This window comes from Carettochelys insculpta, chromosome 5 (assembly GCF_033958435.1).
Source record: "Carettochelys insculpta isolate YL-2023 chromosome 5, ASM3395843v1, whole genome shotgun sequence".
Taxonomy (NCBI): domain Eukaryota; kingdom Metazoa; phylum Chordata; order Testudines; family Carettochelyidae; genus Carettochelys; species Carettochelys insculpta.
In genome coordinates, this window is record NC_134141.1 from 81732462 (window position 1) to 81751868 (window position 19407).

General features: G+C 38.8%; 1 protein-coding gene across 2 annotated transcripts in view; it reads left to right on the forward strand.

Annotated features, from left to right (window-relative positions):
* The window catches only part of SSBP2 (single stranded DNA binding protein 2), a 276155-nt gene that overhangs the window by 176714 nt on the left and 80034 nt on the right, over positions 1-19407 (forward strand). For both annotated transcript variants that reach the window (XM_074995386.1, XM_074995387.1), the window contains one exon: positions 19093-19182. In XM_074995386.1, the coding sequence (XP_074851487.1) occupies positions 19093-19182 (90 nt within the window). The remainder of the gene's footprint in view (positions 1-19092; positions 19183-19407) is intronic.

A 19407-nucleotide genomic window follows, 5' to 3' on the forward strand; every position in this document is an offset into this window, starting at 1 on the left:
ACCTCATAATATGTATTTATTTTTATAAGAAATTGCATATTACAGCCACTAACAGAGTTATTTTTTCTCTCAAAATTTTGGTGCAAGTGTTAAGAACTGTACATCTTATTTATATTTGCACCTCTCAGTATTTAATTTTATGTAGTTTGTTTTGTGTTAATCATATATTGTATCCTGATACATCCCTCATTTAAGTAGCTGGGGCTGGAACCTCTGGGGAATTGAAACCCTTCTGCTAGAGCACCCTCACATCCACTGGCTTCATTAGGTGCTGTAGGCACTCAGCACTTGATGGGATTGGGAAGTTGAAAATATTACAAATCCATTCTGGTATCTTGTAATCATATTGTTCTTTAATAGCTAATGTCTGAAATATAATTCACAATACTTTCAATTTAATGGCCACATTTATTTTACTTCCTCATATCTTCCCATAACCTATGCTATGTCCGACCAGTATTTCTGCTGGAACATGTTGGCAGAAGAGGTGGCTTACTTCAGGCAGTGAATCCGCTAGAAGGATAGATCAAGAGCCAGAGTGCACTCATATCTTCTAAGGGTGAGACCATGAGACCACTGCTTTCTGTTGTCCCAGACGGGAAGGACAGATCTGAATTGAGTGCTGTTATCCCACAAGGTGTCACATTGCTCTCCTGCTATTGACAGCCCACTTAAGACAATTACTTTATGTTAAACAACTATAAGCAAAACATTTTAGTGAAGTTTAACTGCTACGTTGGACATAAAGATAAACATAAAAACTTCATGGAAACAGTATTTTAGTTAATTACTGGCCATCATTTCCACACTTTTGCCATGACGGTGTCTTCTTCAAGTAGATGAATCCGTGTACTCCACTTCAGTTCATGCATACCAGCACACTGGAACTGGAGAATTTTGCCTATCAGTACCCATATGTCACTTCCTGGTGATAGCTAGGGTGACCATATTTCCCTATGTGAAATACAGGACACTTGCTAAATTGCTTGGAGTTGAGCGAGTTAAATGGCAATCCGTGAGAACTCTGCAGAACAAACATTCTAAATAACATTAAGTTGTTCGAGCCCCATTTAAACCCTATACTACATTATTATAACAAACAGGTAAAAATTAAAAATATAGACCTACAATTGAGTGGTTATTGCTCTATAAATGTGCCTGCCTTGTCCTAATCTTGCTGTCCTTCAGAGTGTGGGCTGGCAGTATGAGAGAGAGAGGTGCAGGAGGCTGGGGGCATGTGGGGGAGGGCTGGGGTATGTGAGTGAGCTGCTGGAAATCAGGGCTGGGTGTGTGTGCAGGAGGGCAGGAGTCAGGATGGGAGGCTGGGAAGTGGGGAGGAACCCAGGGGCTGGGTTCTGGAACAGTGTAAGCCATTGGATACTTTTGCGTTTTTCTGTCTAATTTCACTGGAGTCAGTGGATTTACAGCAGGTAGACCCTTAGCTTTCAAAGCGAAACAACATATTATTCCATACCTTTCACCTTTCAATACCTCAGTGTATTCAATACAGCACAGCATATTGTTTAGTAGCCATACACATTAGCCCAAGCCCATTGCCCGACCTTCCAACCTGCCGCTTGTCTGTATACAATAGACCTACATTCTAATACCCAACTCTGTAAACAGGATTTTCAGAGCTTGTAACTTACAAGTTCCCATGAGAGGTACAGCACTGAAAGGCTTGGAAATCCTCACTCCTTGCCCTTATGCTGCACCCACTGTCTCCCACTGAAACCCCCTATCGTGGGTTTATCTCTCCCAAAAAGTGACTTGACCTCCCATCTAAGTACTAGGCTCACCTTCCCCTCTCCACCCCAGAGATGCCCAAGCCAGAAGGTGCTGGTTTGTTTCCCAGTTCGTGCATGTGGGCCACCCCTTCCAAGAAGTGGGTCCATCCCACAAAATCTCATAACTATTGTTAGCCTTTAAGGTGCTACAGGACGGCTTTTTTGTTTTGTGAAGATACAGACTAACACAGCCACCTCTCTGATACTCTTCCCCACTCTCTGCAATCCTGGCCTACCAAGCTCCCTCATTCCTCAGGGCAAGGCCAGATTAAGATAAGGGCCTTAGCCTTATGGTTCAAATCCCTTTCCCCAAACGAATGCTAAAATTTGATGGAAGCCACTTATCTGGAAATCCAACTCTAATTGAAAAGTCAAATAAATAGGATCTGTTCCGGTTTTTAATTTACCGTGCACCAAATAGTAAAGTAACACAGGATATTTTAAAAAAGAGTATTGATCAGTTTCAGATAGCTACAAAATCCCTAAAGAATTGTGTTGTAAAAAGAGTGCCTTGCATGGTGACAAGTATCAGAGGGATACCCGTCTTAGTCTGTCTCTGCAAAAACAACAAGAAGTCCCTTGGCACCTTATAGACTAACAGATATTTTGGAGCATGAGTTGCTGTGGGCAAAGACCTGCTTGCCCACGAAAGCTCATGCTCCAAAATATCTGTTAGTCTATAAGGTGCCACAGGACTTCTTGTTGTTGTTATAAAAAGAATTCTTTCCCTTGTAAATCATTAACACCTATGCAAAGTGGGGCAGCCAAACTCCCTACACCCACCCTATTTCTCCCATCACCTCACCTTTTTCCACCTCCTCTTGGAGGGTAGGCAGCTGGAGCTCTGGTCTTTGAGGGAAGGCACAGGCAGAAAGGATGGAGGTGGGAGAGGAGTTGCCTCTCCGAAGTGGGGAGGTTCAACCTGTTGCACGTGTCTGAGCAATTTAGAAGGGTCTGGGGCATCCAGGCCATTTTTAAGTTGCCTTGGGTCCTGAGCACTTACTGTTTGCGCCCATCTGTTGGTGGGCCAAGCTGAGCCCCCTCTTACACTCCAAACCCCTGGGCCCCAGCCTGGAGACCCCTCCTGCTGCACCCCAGGCCTTTCACCCCAGGCTGTAACTCAGAGCATGCACTCCTAGCTGGAGCAACCCTCACCCCACATCACGCCCCAGCCTTCTGGCCCAGCCTGGAGCACCCCCTCCCATATTCTGAGCCCGTGATTTTTGTGCTCACCCCAGATCCTAAGGGGCCCCTCCAAATCTAGTAGCCCTGATCTCCAGTAAAGTTAATCCAGCCCTACAGCCCACCTCCATGATTCACCTTCCTTGTGCCCTTCTTCCTGAGTTGGCTCCTTACTGAGCCCTGTCCCCCATCCCTCATAGGACTCCTCCAACCCATGATCCTTCATCTAACACCAGGCCTGGGCCCAGCTGCCCTTTACTCTAGAGACTTGATTGTTTGCTATCAGCTATCCCCACTTTTCTCCAACTCGTTGCCCCCCCATTCGCTGTCATAAGACGCTGCCCTCCCTACCTCCAATCCTATTGCCTGCCAGCAGTGTGTGTTGTGTGTGTGGGGGAGGGGGACTATCTAAGACACTGCTCACACTGCCTGAGAAAGACAGAGGAAGCTGAGTGCACAGCAGCCAATTAGCCTGGCTCTGCCCCTCCTCCACACCCCATTCCCACCACCCCGCAACAGCGTGTTGTTTAAGCAGTCTGCTTAAAGAGGCTACATACCTCCTGCAGCTGTCTCTTTAAACAAACACATCCACCCCCGTCCCCACCCCACGCTGCTTAAGGAGCTGTCTCTTTAAAATTCAGGTCCCTGCTTTGCAACATATGGGACAATTAGCTTGTTTATTTTATTTAAAAAAAAAAAAAAGTAGGGACACTGTCCCAGGAGCTAAAAAAAGGGACAGTCCCGGCTAAAACGGGACATATGGTCATCCTATATGTTATTATCTATATTAAAGGAAGTAATTATATTCTAGAAAAACCTTACTTAAACATCATAGTAAACAACATTTTCCAATTTTTATTAAAATAAATTCCTAATGTTTTAGAATGGAGTGGGTTAAAATTGTGGTCTGATATCAGTTATTCAGAAGAGATGTGATCTGGAGGTGCAGCTTGGAAAAATATCATTGCAATGCATATTTTGTGGTTGTTAAACCAGCAGACCAAAGCATTCTTGGTCTCCAGGGTCTGTGGAGGAGGGGCGTAAGTGTCACTTCTGGAAAGAATATGTTTCATTGAAGTATCATTGCAGCTCAGCTCCAAGCTGCAATGGCAATGTGTGCATTCCCCCAAGTACCTTAACTTGTCAGTAATTTGGTCATTACAGATGAATTTGATAATATATTTGCATTTTGACAAACTGTAACCCATGCAGTTCATGCTAATGCTTATAATTAGCATTTAATATTTTGATTCTGGATATAGACTGAGACTGTTATATGATATGATACATTTAATTAAACAGAAAAAATCCTCTTTGTTGAAAACTAAGATTGGAAACTGCCTTTGAAACATGAGATTTTGTAGTCATTTGGATTTTCATATTGAAGTAGAAAAAGTCAAACATCCCTTTATAGTACAGTCAGTTTACAAATAAGGTCATATGCAGTTGTAAACTTTAAAAAATGAATAGAGACTTCCCAATAATTTGACAGACTATTTGCTATGATTTTCTCCACATTTAAGACATGATTTATTATTCCTCTTCCCATTTTTATACTTTCACCAAATAGAATATGAACCTTCTGTTCACATCTCTCAAAAAATCACTTATATGCAATCTTCACTGAATAAGCAAATAACCCTTCATGGAAAAATCTGTTTTTTATATTCATGCTTTACAGAAATCATTACTCAGATACCACTTTGTAAATAATCCATGAGAAGAACAGCTAGGACACGGTATATTAATAATGTGTTGGGACCAGAGTTCACTCACAAACAAGGAGTTCCTTATAAATCTTTGGAATTATACATCCAATTGAGGTGTTACACATAACAAACTATGACCAAAATAATTTAGAGTTTTATAATAGCATTCTATAGTAGAATGGTAGAGCTAAATAGAATCAGGTCCTGTCCAGATTACAATGTGCCAGAACAAATTGTAATCCCATTTCAGATACAGTGAATCTCCATTTATAGTGAGGTTGTTTTGGGGGAGGGTTTACTAGTAATGGTTTTAGGAACTAGGTCCAGAACATGCTTTCATATTCCACAATTCTGCTCCTTCAGTTCATCCTGAGTCATAACTGCTTGTTTTTCTAACAATAAGTGTTTACTCTTTCTGGCAAAACTGTGGTTTGATGCAAATGGCATTATAATTGTATTTCAGTTATAGAATCTTTATTACAGTGATGATGTATCAGAGAGTGAGAACAGATCAGTAAAGAGTAAAGGTCTTCATCTCTTGTAACTGAAGCTATAGTCACACCAAATGAAGAAATGGTTCTTGAGTGCAGGAAGTCATTTGCATTCATCAATCTGAAAGGTGCATTTGCACCTACCCTGAGTTTGCACAAATGGTAGATCCTTTTGAAAATACTGCCCTGTGTGTAAAAGTTCCGGGCAAAGGAGGATAACGCAGAGATTTATACTTAGATAAGCAAAAATAGTTCATAGGCTAGGGTTTTTAGTGTGTTAGTTACATGAATAAACAACAGGTCCATGAGTTGTTTTAAGAAAATGAGGAGAAAGTTTTCAGTGGTTTAATTATATGAATTACTTCTGTAATGTAATCATCCATTATGCTATCTGGGACAGAAGTAGAATGAAACAGTTGCTATTATGGTAGCAAAACTGTACTAGTTACACCTTGCAGTGTTTACAAGGGGAGAAATAGCTGATCCCATAATGGCACTGATTATTTTTGCGGAATAATCTTGCCATCTGAAGCTGTTTAACTGAAATTAAGTACACAGTAAATGAGAGTGTAAAAATGGATCATTGATGCATCGTACTTTTTTTTTCATCTAAAGGGAAAGAGTATTGGACCCTCTTCCTACATCTTTTGAAAAAAATGATGGGGAAAATAGTTCTTTATCATTGTTTCTAAAAGGAAGAGAAATTGAGTTAAATATTTCCTTTAATCAAAAATAAGTCATGTTTATGAAAATATGCTTTCTGCCTCTGTGTGTTTCTGTTCAGCTGTTTTTGTCTCTGTATTATCTTGTGAATTAGAATAGTAACAGAGGTAGCCATCTTAGTCTGTATTCTAACAAAACAAAAAGCAGTCATGTGGCACTTTAAAGACTAGCAAAATAATTTATTAGGTGATGAGATTTCAGGGGGCAGACCTGCTTCCTCAGAGAGATCTTCCTTCTGGAGATCTGAGGAAGTGGGTCTGTCCCGCAAAAGCTTAATAAATTGTTTTGTTAGTTTTTAAAGCGCTACTGGACTGCTGGTTTATTTTGTGAATTAGAAGTCATTCCCCTGAATTACACAAACACTAAAGAAGTTGGTACTGACTTTAGTAGATAGGTTGCATAGTTCACCATGTACATTTTGCATTTGTTACCAAACATACAAAGCTGTGTTGACTGTATGGATGTTCACAAAAAAATAAGTACATTCACAATGGACAAAAGGAAGATCAGGATGCAGTAATAACAAATAACTAGTTTATGTGGCGTTCCATTAATGGGAGTAGCACAATCGTGATTACCTAAACAGCTCTGGTTTTGAAAGTATATTTGTATGCATATTTTATATGTGCAATAATCTTAAAGGTATTTTTGTTCTAACACTGCAGTTCTCAAACTGTGGATTGAGACATCAAAGTAGGTCAGAACCCCATTTTAATGGGATCACTAGGGCTGGCTTAGTCCAAGCCCCTCTACCACAAGGCCAAAGCCCTAGGGCTTCTATCCTGAGTGGCTGGGCTCAAGTTACAGGCCCTTAATTTTTATCGTCAAAATGGGCTTGTGGTGCAATGAAGAACCCCTGGTCCAACAGAAAGTCTTATTCATACTTAAAGCGGCATAGTGTCTCTGAACATACAGGTGAGTAAGATATTAATAGACATTAGGTCTCCACCTCACAATCTGATGTTGCACTTCATCTATATTCCAAACTTGGTACGTACAGCAGTGGACATAAGATCCATCCTTAAAACTCCTTTTGGCTTGATGCCTGCAAAACTTTGACAATGATCAGACACCAGATATGATGAGATGACTATAACTCTGATCAATATGCTCTAATTGTTTCCTTCCACTCCTCCACCTCTGTATGTATCTGTTTACTCTTGCTTGTACTTAGATTGCAAGATCTCTGGGGCAGGGACTGTCTTTTTATTCTCTGCTTGTACAGCCTCTGGCATGATAGATTCCTGGGCACTGACAGGGGCACCTAGGTGCTACTGCAATATAAATAACAGTTGGGCTGTTTGTACACCAGAGAGTTTTGTCAACATAAGGGGCCTTCTGTCAACATAACTTGGAGGACATCTACACAATAAAGCCTTCTGTCAACAGAACTTTGCATTTGCCTTCACAGTGTTATCCCTCAAAGGCTATGTCTACACTAGAAGCATCTGTCAACAGAAGTTAACTGTTGCCAGAATATCGACGGAACCGCTATTGACAGATAGCTGATATACACAAGTTGCTCTGTTGACAGAGCAAGTTGCGTGTAGCCACAATCTGTCAACAAAAACAACAAGAAGTCCTGTGGCACCTTATAGACTAACAGATATTTTGTTAGTCTGTAGGGTGCCACAGGAGTTCTTGATGGTTTTGAAGATAGAGACTAACTTGGCTTCCTCTCTAATCTGTCAACAGTGGTTCTGTAGAGATTTCTCTGTTGACAGTAATGTCTATTGAGAGATACTTCTAGTGTAGATGTATCCTAGGAATAAAATGCTTATGGTGGTGCTTTACAACACAACAGCAGATGTCACAAGTAAGTTTTGTGTTTCCTGTGACCTTTTGTGCTTAAAATGCAAAAGTAATGTTACATGAAAGTGTACATTTCGTGGTAGCTTTATTGTTATTTTAATAAGTTGTTTGCGTTGATTGTACTGGTATATTCATTTCAAGAAATTCTCTAATTTGGCTCTGGCTACCATATTTTTTGGCTATTACACATTGTGTACTCTGTAAATGTTATATAATGTTTTTATGCCAAAATTAAGGCATCTGGGTTCATTTAATTTAGCAATCCTAGTAAGTAATTTTGTAATAAAAGAATGATTGGTTTTTTATTACAGTTTCAAAATGATGCTTAACACCAGGATTACTGCCAATGGTGTCAACATTTTAGTATTTAAGCCTTAGAAATGAATTATATTTTAATCAAATTGCTGTTTAGATGAATTGTTAAATGATATTGCATATACAATAGTGTAACAGGTTCTCTGAATATTATACAATATATTCAGTGTTGACATAAAACTGATATATTTTCATTAGACTTTGTCATCTTTAATCAGAGTAAATAGTTCTAACCTAAACATTAGCTGAATTATCAGATAATTTCAGTCTGTATTGCGTAACTTGGAGCATTGACTTTATAGCATGAGATGTCTCAAGCACCTTCCATTGGGAACTGTTTATCATTCATCCAAAAAGCAATCTAAAACTCATTTCAACCAAGGTCCATGTTCTTAACTCTCTATGTTATTCTAAAGAGTCAGCTCTGAGATTGCCAAAATAAAATAATGTACAATATATAAATAGAATGTTGTTTCCCAAACCAATAATTACTAAGTAAATTTTAAATTTCAGGGAAATGATTCCTTCAATATTATTCACTTAATATCAAGGTTTCTGAAATCTTCCAATGCCAGTAACTGTTTTGACTCATTGACTACATAGTTCACGAAAACGTCGCTCTACAGTCTCGTATATCCCAGCAGAGATGACCTAACAGCGTATGAATAGACATTCTGAACAATGTTCCATTTTTGTAAATCTCCAGTATCAAATCAACCCAACTGCTAGCTACTTATATAATCCAAACTGCCAGCTGCTCCTGCACCTCTGTGGTAAGCGAACTGTTTTGGGAGTTTGAAAGAATCCTGTGATGATAGTGTAACATGAAAAAAATCCTATACACAAGGTGATGTGCCAATTACAAAACAATCCACAACTACCAATCTCAAGCAATTTCATCACAGAAGTAATTAAAGTTATTGCATAGGGTAGGGTAGAATAGTAGACATGTCACAGCCATCAGGTCCTGTGACAGGATGGTGGGTGCAAAGGGGCATTGCCTCGGGTCTGGCTTTTCAAAGCGGCACAGGGCTCCAGCTGTCGCCGATGGCAAAGTAGCAGCAGCTGGAGTCTGAGTCCCTCTGAATTGCTGCAGCGGCATGGCACAGCCGTGAGGGAGTGGAGGGAATGGAGGAGAGGCCAGGCCTGCAGTCTCTGCAGCCCTGAGAACTGAATACCCAAGATCTTGTCTGCTACTCTCTTGGCCCTGTCCCTTCTGTGGGATGGAGCAGGGCTCTCCTCCCATCTTGCCCTGGCACCTGCATCAACTCTCAGTGGTGGTGACAGCTACAGATCTTGATGGTGCAGAGCAATTTCCACAAGATGGGACTGAGGCATTACAAGAAGTTGGTGCACAGCTGCTCCATAGTAGCATGAGGCCTGGGAAGGATTTATGATACACAGAGCTCCCCTTTCTTCCTGGAAAGGGAGTATTTGCAGAGTTCCCCATACACACCCAGTTTCACGAGCAAATGCTTTGGGTGGAGTTCATCTGAGGCTTTGCCCTCTCTGGCCTCACTTTACCCACTTGGTCTTGAGGAAAGCAGTTGCCCCATGTAACTGTGTTTCCACTGCCCAGAGTCAAGATCCAGGCAGGGCATGGGAATATGCTTATGTCTCTAATAGCCCTTGTCACTTTGCTCATAGTAGATACTTACGACATGACTAATTGTATTTACTCTGAATTTGGAAAGCAGTTGACAGATATAAGCTGATGCAGGGTAGAGCAGCCCTCTGGTTGCCATCATTTGTGCTGAGTATTGGTTTGGCCACCACCCAGTGCCAGAATCACAGAAGACAGAAAGGTGGCGTAGAATCACCTTTTTTTTACCCCACAGCTATGTCAAATGTGAGCTCAGCACAGCTGAAGATTGCATCTGGTCTTTTTTGTGATTCTTTTCTGTTGATACAGGTGAGTAAGTTCTCTGAACTGGTCTACCGAGGGTCAGGAAGAAGGGAGAATTGTCAGAGGCTTAATCCTTCAAAAGGTGCAGAAATCATTATAAAAACTTGTTTTTATATTTAAGTGATGCCTTACAACAGTAATGAGGACTCCTGAGTACTGGAATTTCTCCAGCAGGGTATGTTCCACCGGGATAGCATATGCAGGTGGAATTGGAATGGGGGCTTAGAGTGTTTTACTGTACTCTGGACCAGTACATATTTAATGGAAAACTCAGAAATTCACATTTCACCTCTTCTGGTTGAGAATGACTTTTCAAAGATGTGAATTATTTTTTTTTAGCCTGTAGAAAAGAAACATGAAGAGCAGACTTCTATCTTATTTTCTTATGATTGTGTGTATAAATTGGTCAAACTGAGAATGAAAATAATTTCTAGTTAAAAATAGTCACAGATTACTAAATTCTACACCCCAATTTCCTGAAACCAAAATTAAGAATAAAAATTATCCAAAAGCTGTGTTTTTATTATAGTCCACTGAACTTTGAGGCCTAAGTAGCTTCTGCTGATTCCAATCAGACAAGAACTCCTGCTCTTCATGTTTCCTTTACTGAGACTTTCATTACTTTAATAATAAAAATGAAAATTTTCCTTTGGTATTTTAAACATCTCACATCTCATTTAGAAATAGAATAAGAATCAAAAGAAGCTGTAGATCTACTTTGAACCAGTAATACATTGACTGTTAAGCAATTAAAAATTAATTGCAATTAATTGCACGATTAAAAAATTACTGAGGATTAATCACACAATTTATCATTCTTTTAAACATTAATAGCATATCTTTTTTTAAATGGTTTTAGATGTTTTCTACATTTTCAAATATACAGTACAAGTGTACAATACAGAATAGTACATGCAGCTGACGAATATACGATACAGATGACTACATACATGTGATGAAGTGGGCCTTTGCCGATGAAAGCATATGCTCCAAGAAATCTGTTAGTCTATAAGATGCCACAGGACTTCTCATTGTGTTTACAATACAGAATACAAAGTATACAGTGCTTACTTTATATTGTAATTTTTATTACAGCTATTTCCACTTTAAATTATAAATGAAAGAAATAGTATTTTTCATTTCATATATATTTTATAGTGTCTGTTTATTGAGGGTGCAAATCATGAATGTACTTTTTTGTTACATAACAGCATTCAAAAACAAATCAGTGTAATACTTGAGAGCCTTCAAATTCAGTCAGTCCTACTTCTTGTTCAGCCACTCGATAACACAGAAAGTTTGTTTACATTTATGAATTATATTTACATTTGTTTACTTGTTTACAGTGTCACCTAAAATTAAGCACAAGTGTTCTCCTGGCACTTTTATAGTTGCTATTGCAAAGTACTTGTGTGTCAGATATGCTAATCATTTGTAGATCGTTGAATGCTTCTTCCACAGTTCCAGAGGACTTGCTTCCATGCTGCTGATGCTTGTTTAAAAAATGCGTTAAATAAATTTGGGACTGAATTCCTTGCAGGAGAATTGTGTGTCTTATGTTCCTTTTTTACCTGTATTCTGTCATAAATTTCATATTATAGAGTCTCGGATGATGACCCAGCACATGTTCATTTTAAGAACACTTTCACTGCAGATTTGACAAAATGCAAGGAAGGTACCAATGTGAGATTTCTAAAACTAGCCATAGCACTTGACCCAAAGTTTAAAAATCTGAAGTGCCATCCAAAATCTGAGAGGGATTGGTGTGGAGCATTCTTTTATAAGTCTTGAAAGACCTGATGCAGAGACTACAGAATCTGGAGTACCAAAAAAAAAAAAAAAATCAAGCTTCAGATACTGGCATCTGACTAAAGTGATGAAAATGAACATACGGTAGTGTTCTCTGCTTTGGGCTCTTGTTGAATAGAACTCATCATCAGCATGGACACGTCCTCTAGAATGGTGACTGAAGTATGAGGGACATATAAATCGTTAGCATGTCTGCACCGTGGTTCCCAACCTTTTCAGTAACATGGTACACTTCAATGATACAAACAGTTCCACCGCACACCCACTTTTTTCAGCTGAATCGATTGCTCATCAATGTCACACTTAGTTACATATACTATGGTTATGGTCTTAGTAGAGATGTTTACAACATAGTAGTGTATACAACAAGCTAAACAAGGATTAAATGAATTAATGCTTCAAATCTTCCACAGAATAGACAGTCTTAGACAGCGAGTACAAAGATTTTTAAAATCTCAATACCAAGCTAGGGGTGTTGAATAAATAAAAAATTTCTGAAAATTTCAGTGGTTACTCAGTTACTCACAGATGGGAGAGGTAGTGGAGCTGAAGATTCCAGACATGCTGAGCACCCCTATGGGTATCAATATCATGCCACTCAGATGATGGCATTTCTTGGGGAGGGGCTTGATTGTACACATTTATCAGACACTCTTGTGTGTACACATTAAGGTATAGCCTTTAATTACATGATTACATATTTCTTCTACAGCCCTACCTCAGTCCGTCCATGGGATGAACTTGGTCTGATGTTTCAGATGCACCTTACCATGCTGTCATGCATATTATTAGTAAAAAGTCACAAATGGGCCATGGGTTTCCATGAATTTTTCTTTACTGTCCAGGACCTGTCCTTGACATCTACTAAAATATATGTGTGATAAAACTGTAGCCTTAACAATGCTTCAGTGATATTTCTAGTTTTTGTAAATGTAGGGAGTAAGAAACCAGAACACAGAATTAAATGTAAAACTTCCACCTGGTAATACAGGTCATTACTTTAGACGTCAGGCTTGCTCACTGAACAGATATTTTAAATAAAGTTTTAAACATATTTTGTGATAAATTGCACAAGGTGAATAAAGAATACTATTTATCATGCTATAATTGCTTTATCTTCTTGAATAGGCTGAAACTCTCTAGCCCAGCCCTCTCTTGTCTGGTAACATCCATAACTGGCACAATTTTAGGTAGTTTATCATGCGTATGACCAAGTTTTCTGTGGTTCCATAAAGGACAGCCACCAGTCCTCAGTCAGTGTTCTAGCTCTAGTAAACCCCAAATGTCTTCTAAGATCCCAGTAAGCAGGAGAAGCATTGGTAATGCTGCTTGACAATATTGACTAATTCAGTCAAGTCCTGAGGGTGCTGGACTGGAGAGGTTCAACCCGTACCATAATTCCGCTTTGACAAAAGTAAATCAATTAAGATACTTCTATGATACTTCTTGTTATTTAAAACATTTTGATACACTAACAGCATTTCAAAGCTGTTTCATTGACTTACTTTTGATGAATGAATTCATAAATGTTATGATGTGAACAAGAAAAGCTAAAATTGGTGAAATTAGTGAATAAAACTGATTAGGATTGTTATGGATTAACTCAAGACCAGTTATTTTGTCTACATAAATATTCTGAATCACACGCACAGAATTCTCTTACAGCTATAGTGCACCATTTATTATAATGGCCACAGAAAATGAAAATCATGCAGTATTTGGTTCTTTATGTATTAGTAAGTAAGAATGGATCAAATATTTGCACACAGTAAATTAGTGGAGTAGTCCATTAAGTTATGAAATATATAAAACAATAAAATACTAAATTATTGGTGAAAATTAAAGTAAACAATGACCATCAACAGCTATTGATCATAGATGCTTGTTTTAATCTTTGCATATTTTCATCAATTTTTATATTGTGTAGGGCATGGGTGAACAAAGTGGGGGGGCAGGAGGGCAAGAAATACCGTAAGGGCAGTGCAGCACAATCAACGGCTGGGCCATCTCATTAAAAATGTTGAAATATGTTGCTGTTTTTATCTATGTGTATTCACATTTATATAACAAATAAAGTTTTTACATTATACATACTTATTTTTTACAAATGACGAAAAGTGGGACATGTAAAAAGTTCGCTCACCCTGGGTCTAGGGATGACTAGGTAGACCAAGCAGATCAAAACAAATATTTTGAATAGTTTTTATTCAACTGGCATTTTTAATCTATTTTAATTATGAAGTGCAAAGAGACACCATATACTCAATAAAACCAAAAGTAAGTTCTGTGTTTTTTAAAGAGAAGAATTCTTGTATGAAGAGATTAAACAATTTAAATTCTCCCATTTCATCTTCTTATGAAAAGCTCAGAAAGCAAATTGCAAATATTTAAAATGTCAGACAAATGGAAATATGAATGACGTACAACTTGTATTGCATGTAAAAAGAATCTATGGGTTGCCGTGGAACTGCGGAAAGGATAACTGAGTAATTCATCAGGAATAGGTTTAATCAGAATAGTTCAGTGCCACCCATTTTGTGGTTATTTATTGATCTACTTATAAGTTTTGAGGATATATTTCTTCATACTTTTTTAGACTGAAAAATGTGTTACGCCAAAGACAATGAAAATCTTGTTTTATTTCCATTGGTGTGACTTCATTGCTCTTTTCTTTGAATTACACCTTCTGTCATGTATGTTATGCAGTTTTCATTGGAAGTTAGATTTTTTTCAGGACCTAAGTGCGGTATTAGGTTCTTCATCATAATTTAAACAATAATATTCTTATAATTTCAAGTCAGGAATATACTTTAATGAACACTAGAAACAAAGAGTAACCAAAATGGCCATCAAGATAACCCAGGTTTTCCAGCTGCTTAATCCCCTATTTTATTAACTCTTTCTCATCCCAGAACCATTGTGCTATGTGCCTGTAAACATAATAAATGGGGCTCTGGCAGACCTGGTGGGTCAGTCCCGATGTGAAGATTCCTTCTTTTAGTGTGTGGTATTGACACAAAGAGGGAGAGACAGTCCTTTGGGTAACCAGGTTCCAAATCCTTTAGGGATTTGTAGGTTGAAACCAACACTGAAGTGCACCCAGAAATGTTATGGTCTATAATCAAATCATGGATGACTGTAACTTTAATAAAGTTAATTAACTTAATTAAATTAGTTAATTAAATTAATTAAATGTGCTTTATACAGCATGAAATAAAAAGCTGGTTCCTCCAGCCAGCACCCTGCCTTCCTGCAGCCACAGAACTGAGACTAAATACCTAAACCCTGCCTTACTCCTAGCACAAAATGTCACTGAAGGGCCGTGTCTACATGTGCCCCAAACTTCGAAATGGCCACGCAAATGGCCATTTCAAAGTTTACTAATGAAGCGCTGAAATGCATATTCAGCCCTTCATTAGCATGCGGGCGGCCGCAGCACTTCGAAATTGATGCGGCTTGCCGCCGCACGGCTCGTCCAGACGGGGCTCCTTTTTGAAAGGACCCCGCCTACTTCGAAGTCCCCTTGTTCTCATGAGCTGATGGGAATAAGGGGACTTCGAAGTAGGCGGGGTCTTTTCGAAAAGGAGCCCCGTCTGGACGAGCCGCGCAGCGGCAAGCCGCGTCAATTTCGAAGCGCTGCTGCCGCCCGCATGCTAATGAAGCGCTGAATATGCATTTCAGGGCTTCATTAGTAAACTTCGAAATGGCCATTTGCGTGGCCATTTCGAAGTTTGGGGCTCGTGTAGACGTAGCCAAGATTATATATCTTTCCTTTCCTCCTCGTACCACCACCGCCAAAGGAATTCCCTTTTCCCCACCTCCCCATTCTCAGCATACAGTGAGATAACAGCTTCAGTAGAAGCCACCTGAACCATTATACATACTAAGAGACTTATCTACCCTCTCCCCTACCCTAGTTCATGTGCTACATCCAGCAAAGCAATGAAAAATTCAGTTCTCTTAAACCTCTCTAACTCTATGGATCCCTCACCTGTACAACAATCAACATGCTATTTTCCCACCCCCCTCTTCTCTTAACATCCAGAATATAAGAGAAATCAGAGAGGACAAACTAAGCATCATACTTACAATACCAATGTGGCCTTTGTAATACTGATAGACAGATCTTCTCCAGCTGATTAGAGAATGACCAATTTATCTTCCTCTGTGCCTGGACCTTCTTTTTCAACAGTAAGGGAGAATTCTTCATTCAAACTTAGAGATGTTTCACCTAGCTGAATGGAGGAATATACTCTGTTGACTGCCATAGGCTTTCTGTGTGTTCACAGAGTTTAAGTAGTACTGCTACATTCTAGATAGAACTCTTCCTTGGATTGGTACAGATTGAAATGGACAATGGTTTTGTGTTAAGCAGAAGATAAAGAATAAACTCATCATGGGCAAAAGTGTCTGAGACTTTAAAGCATCTCTGTCATTTGAAGTCAGAGGGCTTAGTGGTAACTTCCTGAAGGTGGTTCTACCAGGTTTATCGTGTATTGTATATACAAGTTGACTGAAGTCAAGCCTCTGTTGGTTTCCCCCATAGTCTCCAAGTTCCGGAAGGGAGCAATTAATGACTTTTTTACTGCTAAAAGCCCCTTCCCAGCCTGGTTTTAACAATGTTGGTGGACCTATCCTATGAGCTGATGTATCCAGCTTCCTTAGAACACCTGGCTGTCAAAATGGTATGTTTAATACCTATTACTTCTACTAAGCGGGAGAGCAAGATCAGTGCCTCTCCAGCCTGTACTGTAATATGCAAAGAAATAATAATGATGAGACTTCACTCCAGCATAATGCCTAAAATGGTTGCAGATTTTCATCTGCCACCCTCCCTGTTTTCTTCCTCTGACTTAATGTCCATCAGTAAGAGAGAGAGAGCCGTGTTAGTGTATATTCTATCAGAACAAAAAGGCAGTCCAGTAGCACTTTAAAGACTAACAATATTTAAGGCACAGAGAACCTTAAGGTTTTATTTAAGGTGCCTTAAATATTGAGTCTGTTCTGGTATGGCTATGGTCTGAAGAAGTGGGCCTGTCCCACGAAAGCTCACCACCTAATAAATTTTTTTGTTAGTCTTTAAAGTGCTACTGGACTGCCTTTTTGTTTTAATGTCCATCACAGAGAGTCCCATTTATACTCTTCAGGTACGAAAAGTCCCCTTTATTATTACATCATGGAACCAATCCTTTGGAAAACTAGCAGATTATATATTGCCTACTGGAAAGAGGTGTATGTAACTGCCTATTTGTGAACTGACGAACACAGGATTAGTAAGCTTATTAAAATATTGTTATTCTTTAGACAGAAAACCTAGTACTTCTATGGTTAAAGATATACAGACTCCAGTAGAGCTACTGCTTTTGTATGTTGTTTGAGCCTGGTTCCAGTTGTAGAGATTTTCAAGGCAATAACATGGAGTTCTGTTAAGAACTTCATGGAATATTATTTGTTGGACATAGGGTTGCAATATGATACTATGTGTGGCAAGGCAGTATAGTCCTTTTTTTCCGGTAACTGTTCCTTGCCTATCATCTTCTAAAGGGTCCCAGCTTCCTAATCTCCTGCAAGGGGGAATGCAGAGTCATCCTGAAAGAGAAAAAATAGTTGCATTGACTAATAACTGTTGTTCTTCAAGCATTATCTCTGTGTATTTATCCAGCCATTTTTCCTCTGACTTGGGAGTTCATTGTATTCCAGGACATTGTGAGCCTGAGGAAAAATTAGAAGCGGGTATGTTGTGTTGAGAACATTCTAGCAAATGGTTAGTCCCCTGCCCTCCTCCCAGTGGATGAATGTTTTCTTTACAATTCTATATCTTGAGGCTAGAGGTACCAAATCCCATTAATGCACAGAGGCAACACCCAAAGAAGTTACTAGTAACTAACCCCTCTTTATCCACTGCAGTCTGCTGCAGTATTGCCCCATCATAGCTCTGTTGCTTTTTGGAAGTCCTGCCCAAAAATCCTGTGTGTATTATTATAACAGTCCCACAACCATGATGAATATATTACAGAGTCCAGAATCTGGATCTGTGAAGTTACTCAGCTATTTCAGTGGACAACAACTGGACAAATGTCAGCAATCACCATCAAAATCAAAGCCTTTTGGCCATTCTGTTTGTAAAGTAGTTATAGCTTGGACTTATTTGTGAGTGTTCAGACTTCACTTTTAGTCCCTTGTTAGAAAGTAACATATAGTTTAGTTACTAAATAGCACACTGGTTATGGAACTTGAGGATCTTACTGTAATGAGTGGTTTGAACCACTGTAAAATCTGATGTATTTAAATGAGTATTGATTGTTTTGCTGAGTCTAAGGAAGTCAGCATATCTACACCCAAGACCAATCAAGTTCAGTTTTCTAATGTTGCCAGCATTGTCCGATAGAGTTCTGCAAATGGGCCTGCAAATATAAGGTACAGATATACTTAATTTGGTTATTAAATGTAAAAATGGCATCCTTTGGTGACTTCAGTTAATAATTATAGATTGTTTTCAATGTGGCAAATCCAATATTGGCAGGTCTTTAGGAGCTGCAAGTAGCTCTTATGCATCCTTTGTTCTTATAACAGTACTTTCACAACAGTGTTTGTGAAGATGATGCAGCCCCACACCCTAGCAGACTATACTGCAGGAAAGAAAGCTTCTAGAACTTAAAAGCAATTGAAGTTCTAATGCATGACAACAATAACAGTTTGGCTTCCATTTTTGTGATGATCTTCTGCTTGTAAATTGCTGGGAGTTACATTCCTTACTTGCTTATTCCACTTGTAGGATTTGCAAAGACAGATAAATTCATTCTCTGATTCACTTCCTAGAAATACCTTTTTGCCCCCTTCATCATCTTCTTTTTTCCTTTTCAAAAGTGTAACCAGAATTTTTCTCATTTGTCATAATGGTTATTTGTGGGAATGGTAGAATCATGAGCATCCATTGTTTTGAAGCTTGGTATTATTTTAAAAGAATATTAAATCTGCTAAAGTTACCTTAAAAGAGGTTGAAATTTTCAAATAGATTATATATGTTAACTTTGTATACCATATAGCTATAGGTACACGTGTGTGACAGACACATACCTTTATAAATACATATGATTGAAACATTAAAAATATACAGAGTCATGTCATGTATTTAATGGATAAATGCATCTGTCAATCTGCTCCTCAAATACACATATTTGTGAACTTAAATTAACCATTTCAAGTGTATAACGTGAGTGTTATTAAATTACAGTTTAGAGTAAATAATGAAAATTATATCATACCCAGAGAATTTACTTTTTGCTGTACTGCATTTTGGTCACCGTAGTTTTTGGTTTTATGCCTACAAGGGTTTATTTTTCCTTTGTTCTTTTCAGAGTGCTGCAGCAGCTCCCAGTCCAGTGCTAGGAAACATTCCCCCAGGAGATGGCATGCCAGTGGGTCCTGTACCACCGGGGTTTTTTCAGGTATTCAGAAAAATTATGGTTACAAGCATTTTAGGATGTAGAAAAGCTTCAGCTGTATTATTTGAAGCTATGTAAAAAGGGGCCTATTCTAAATTATATTATGCCTAACATGTACAATATTTAAAGAGAGTTATTTCTAATAATAGATAGGAGGAAAGCAAGTGGCCTCTTTGACTAATCATAAGAATTTTATTTACTACAGAGCCACTCACGTCACAGCTTCAG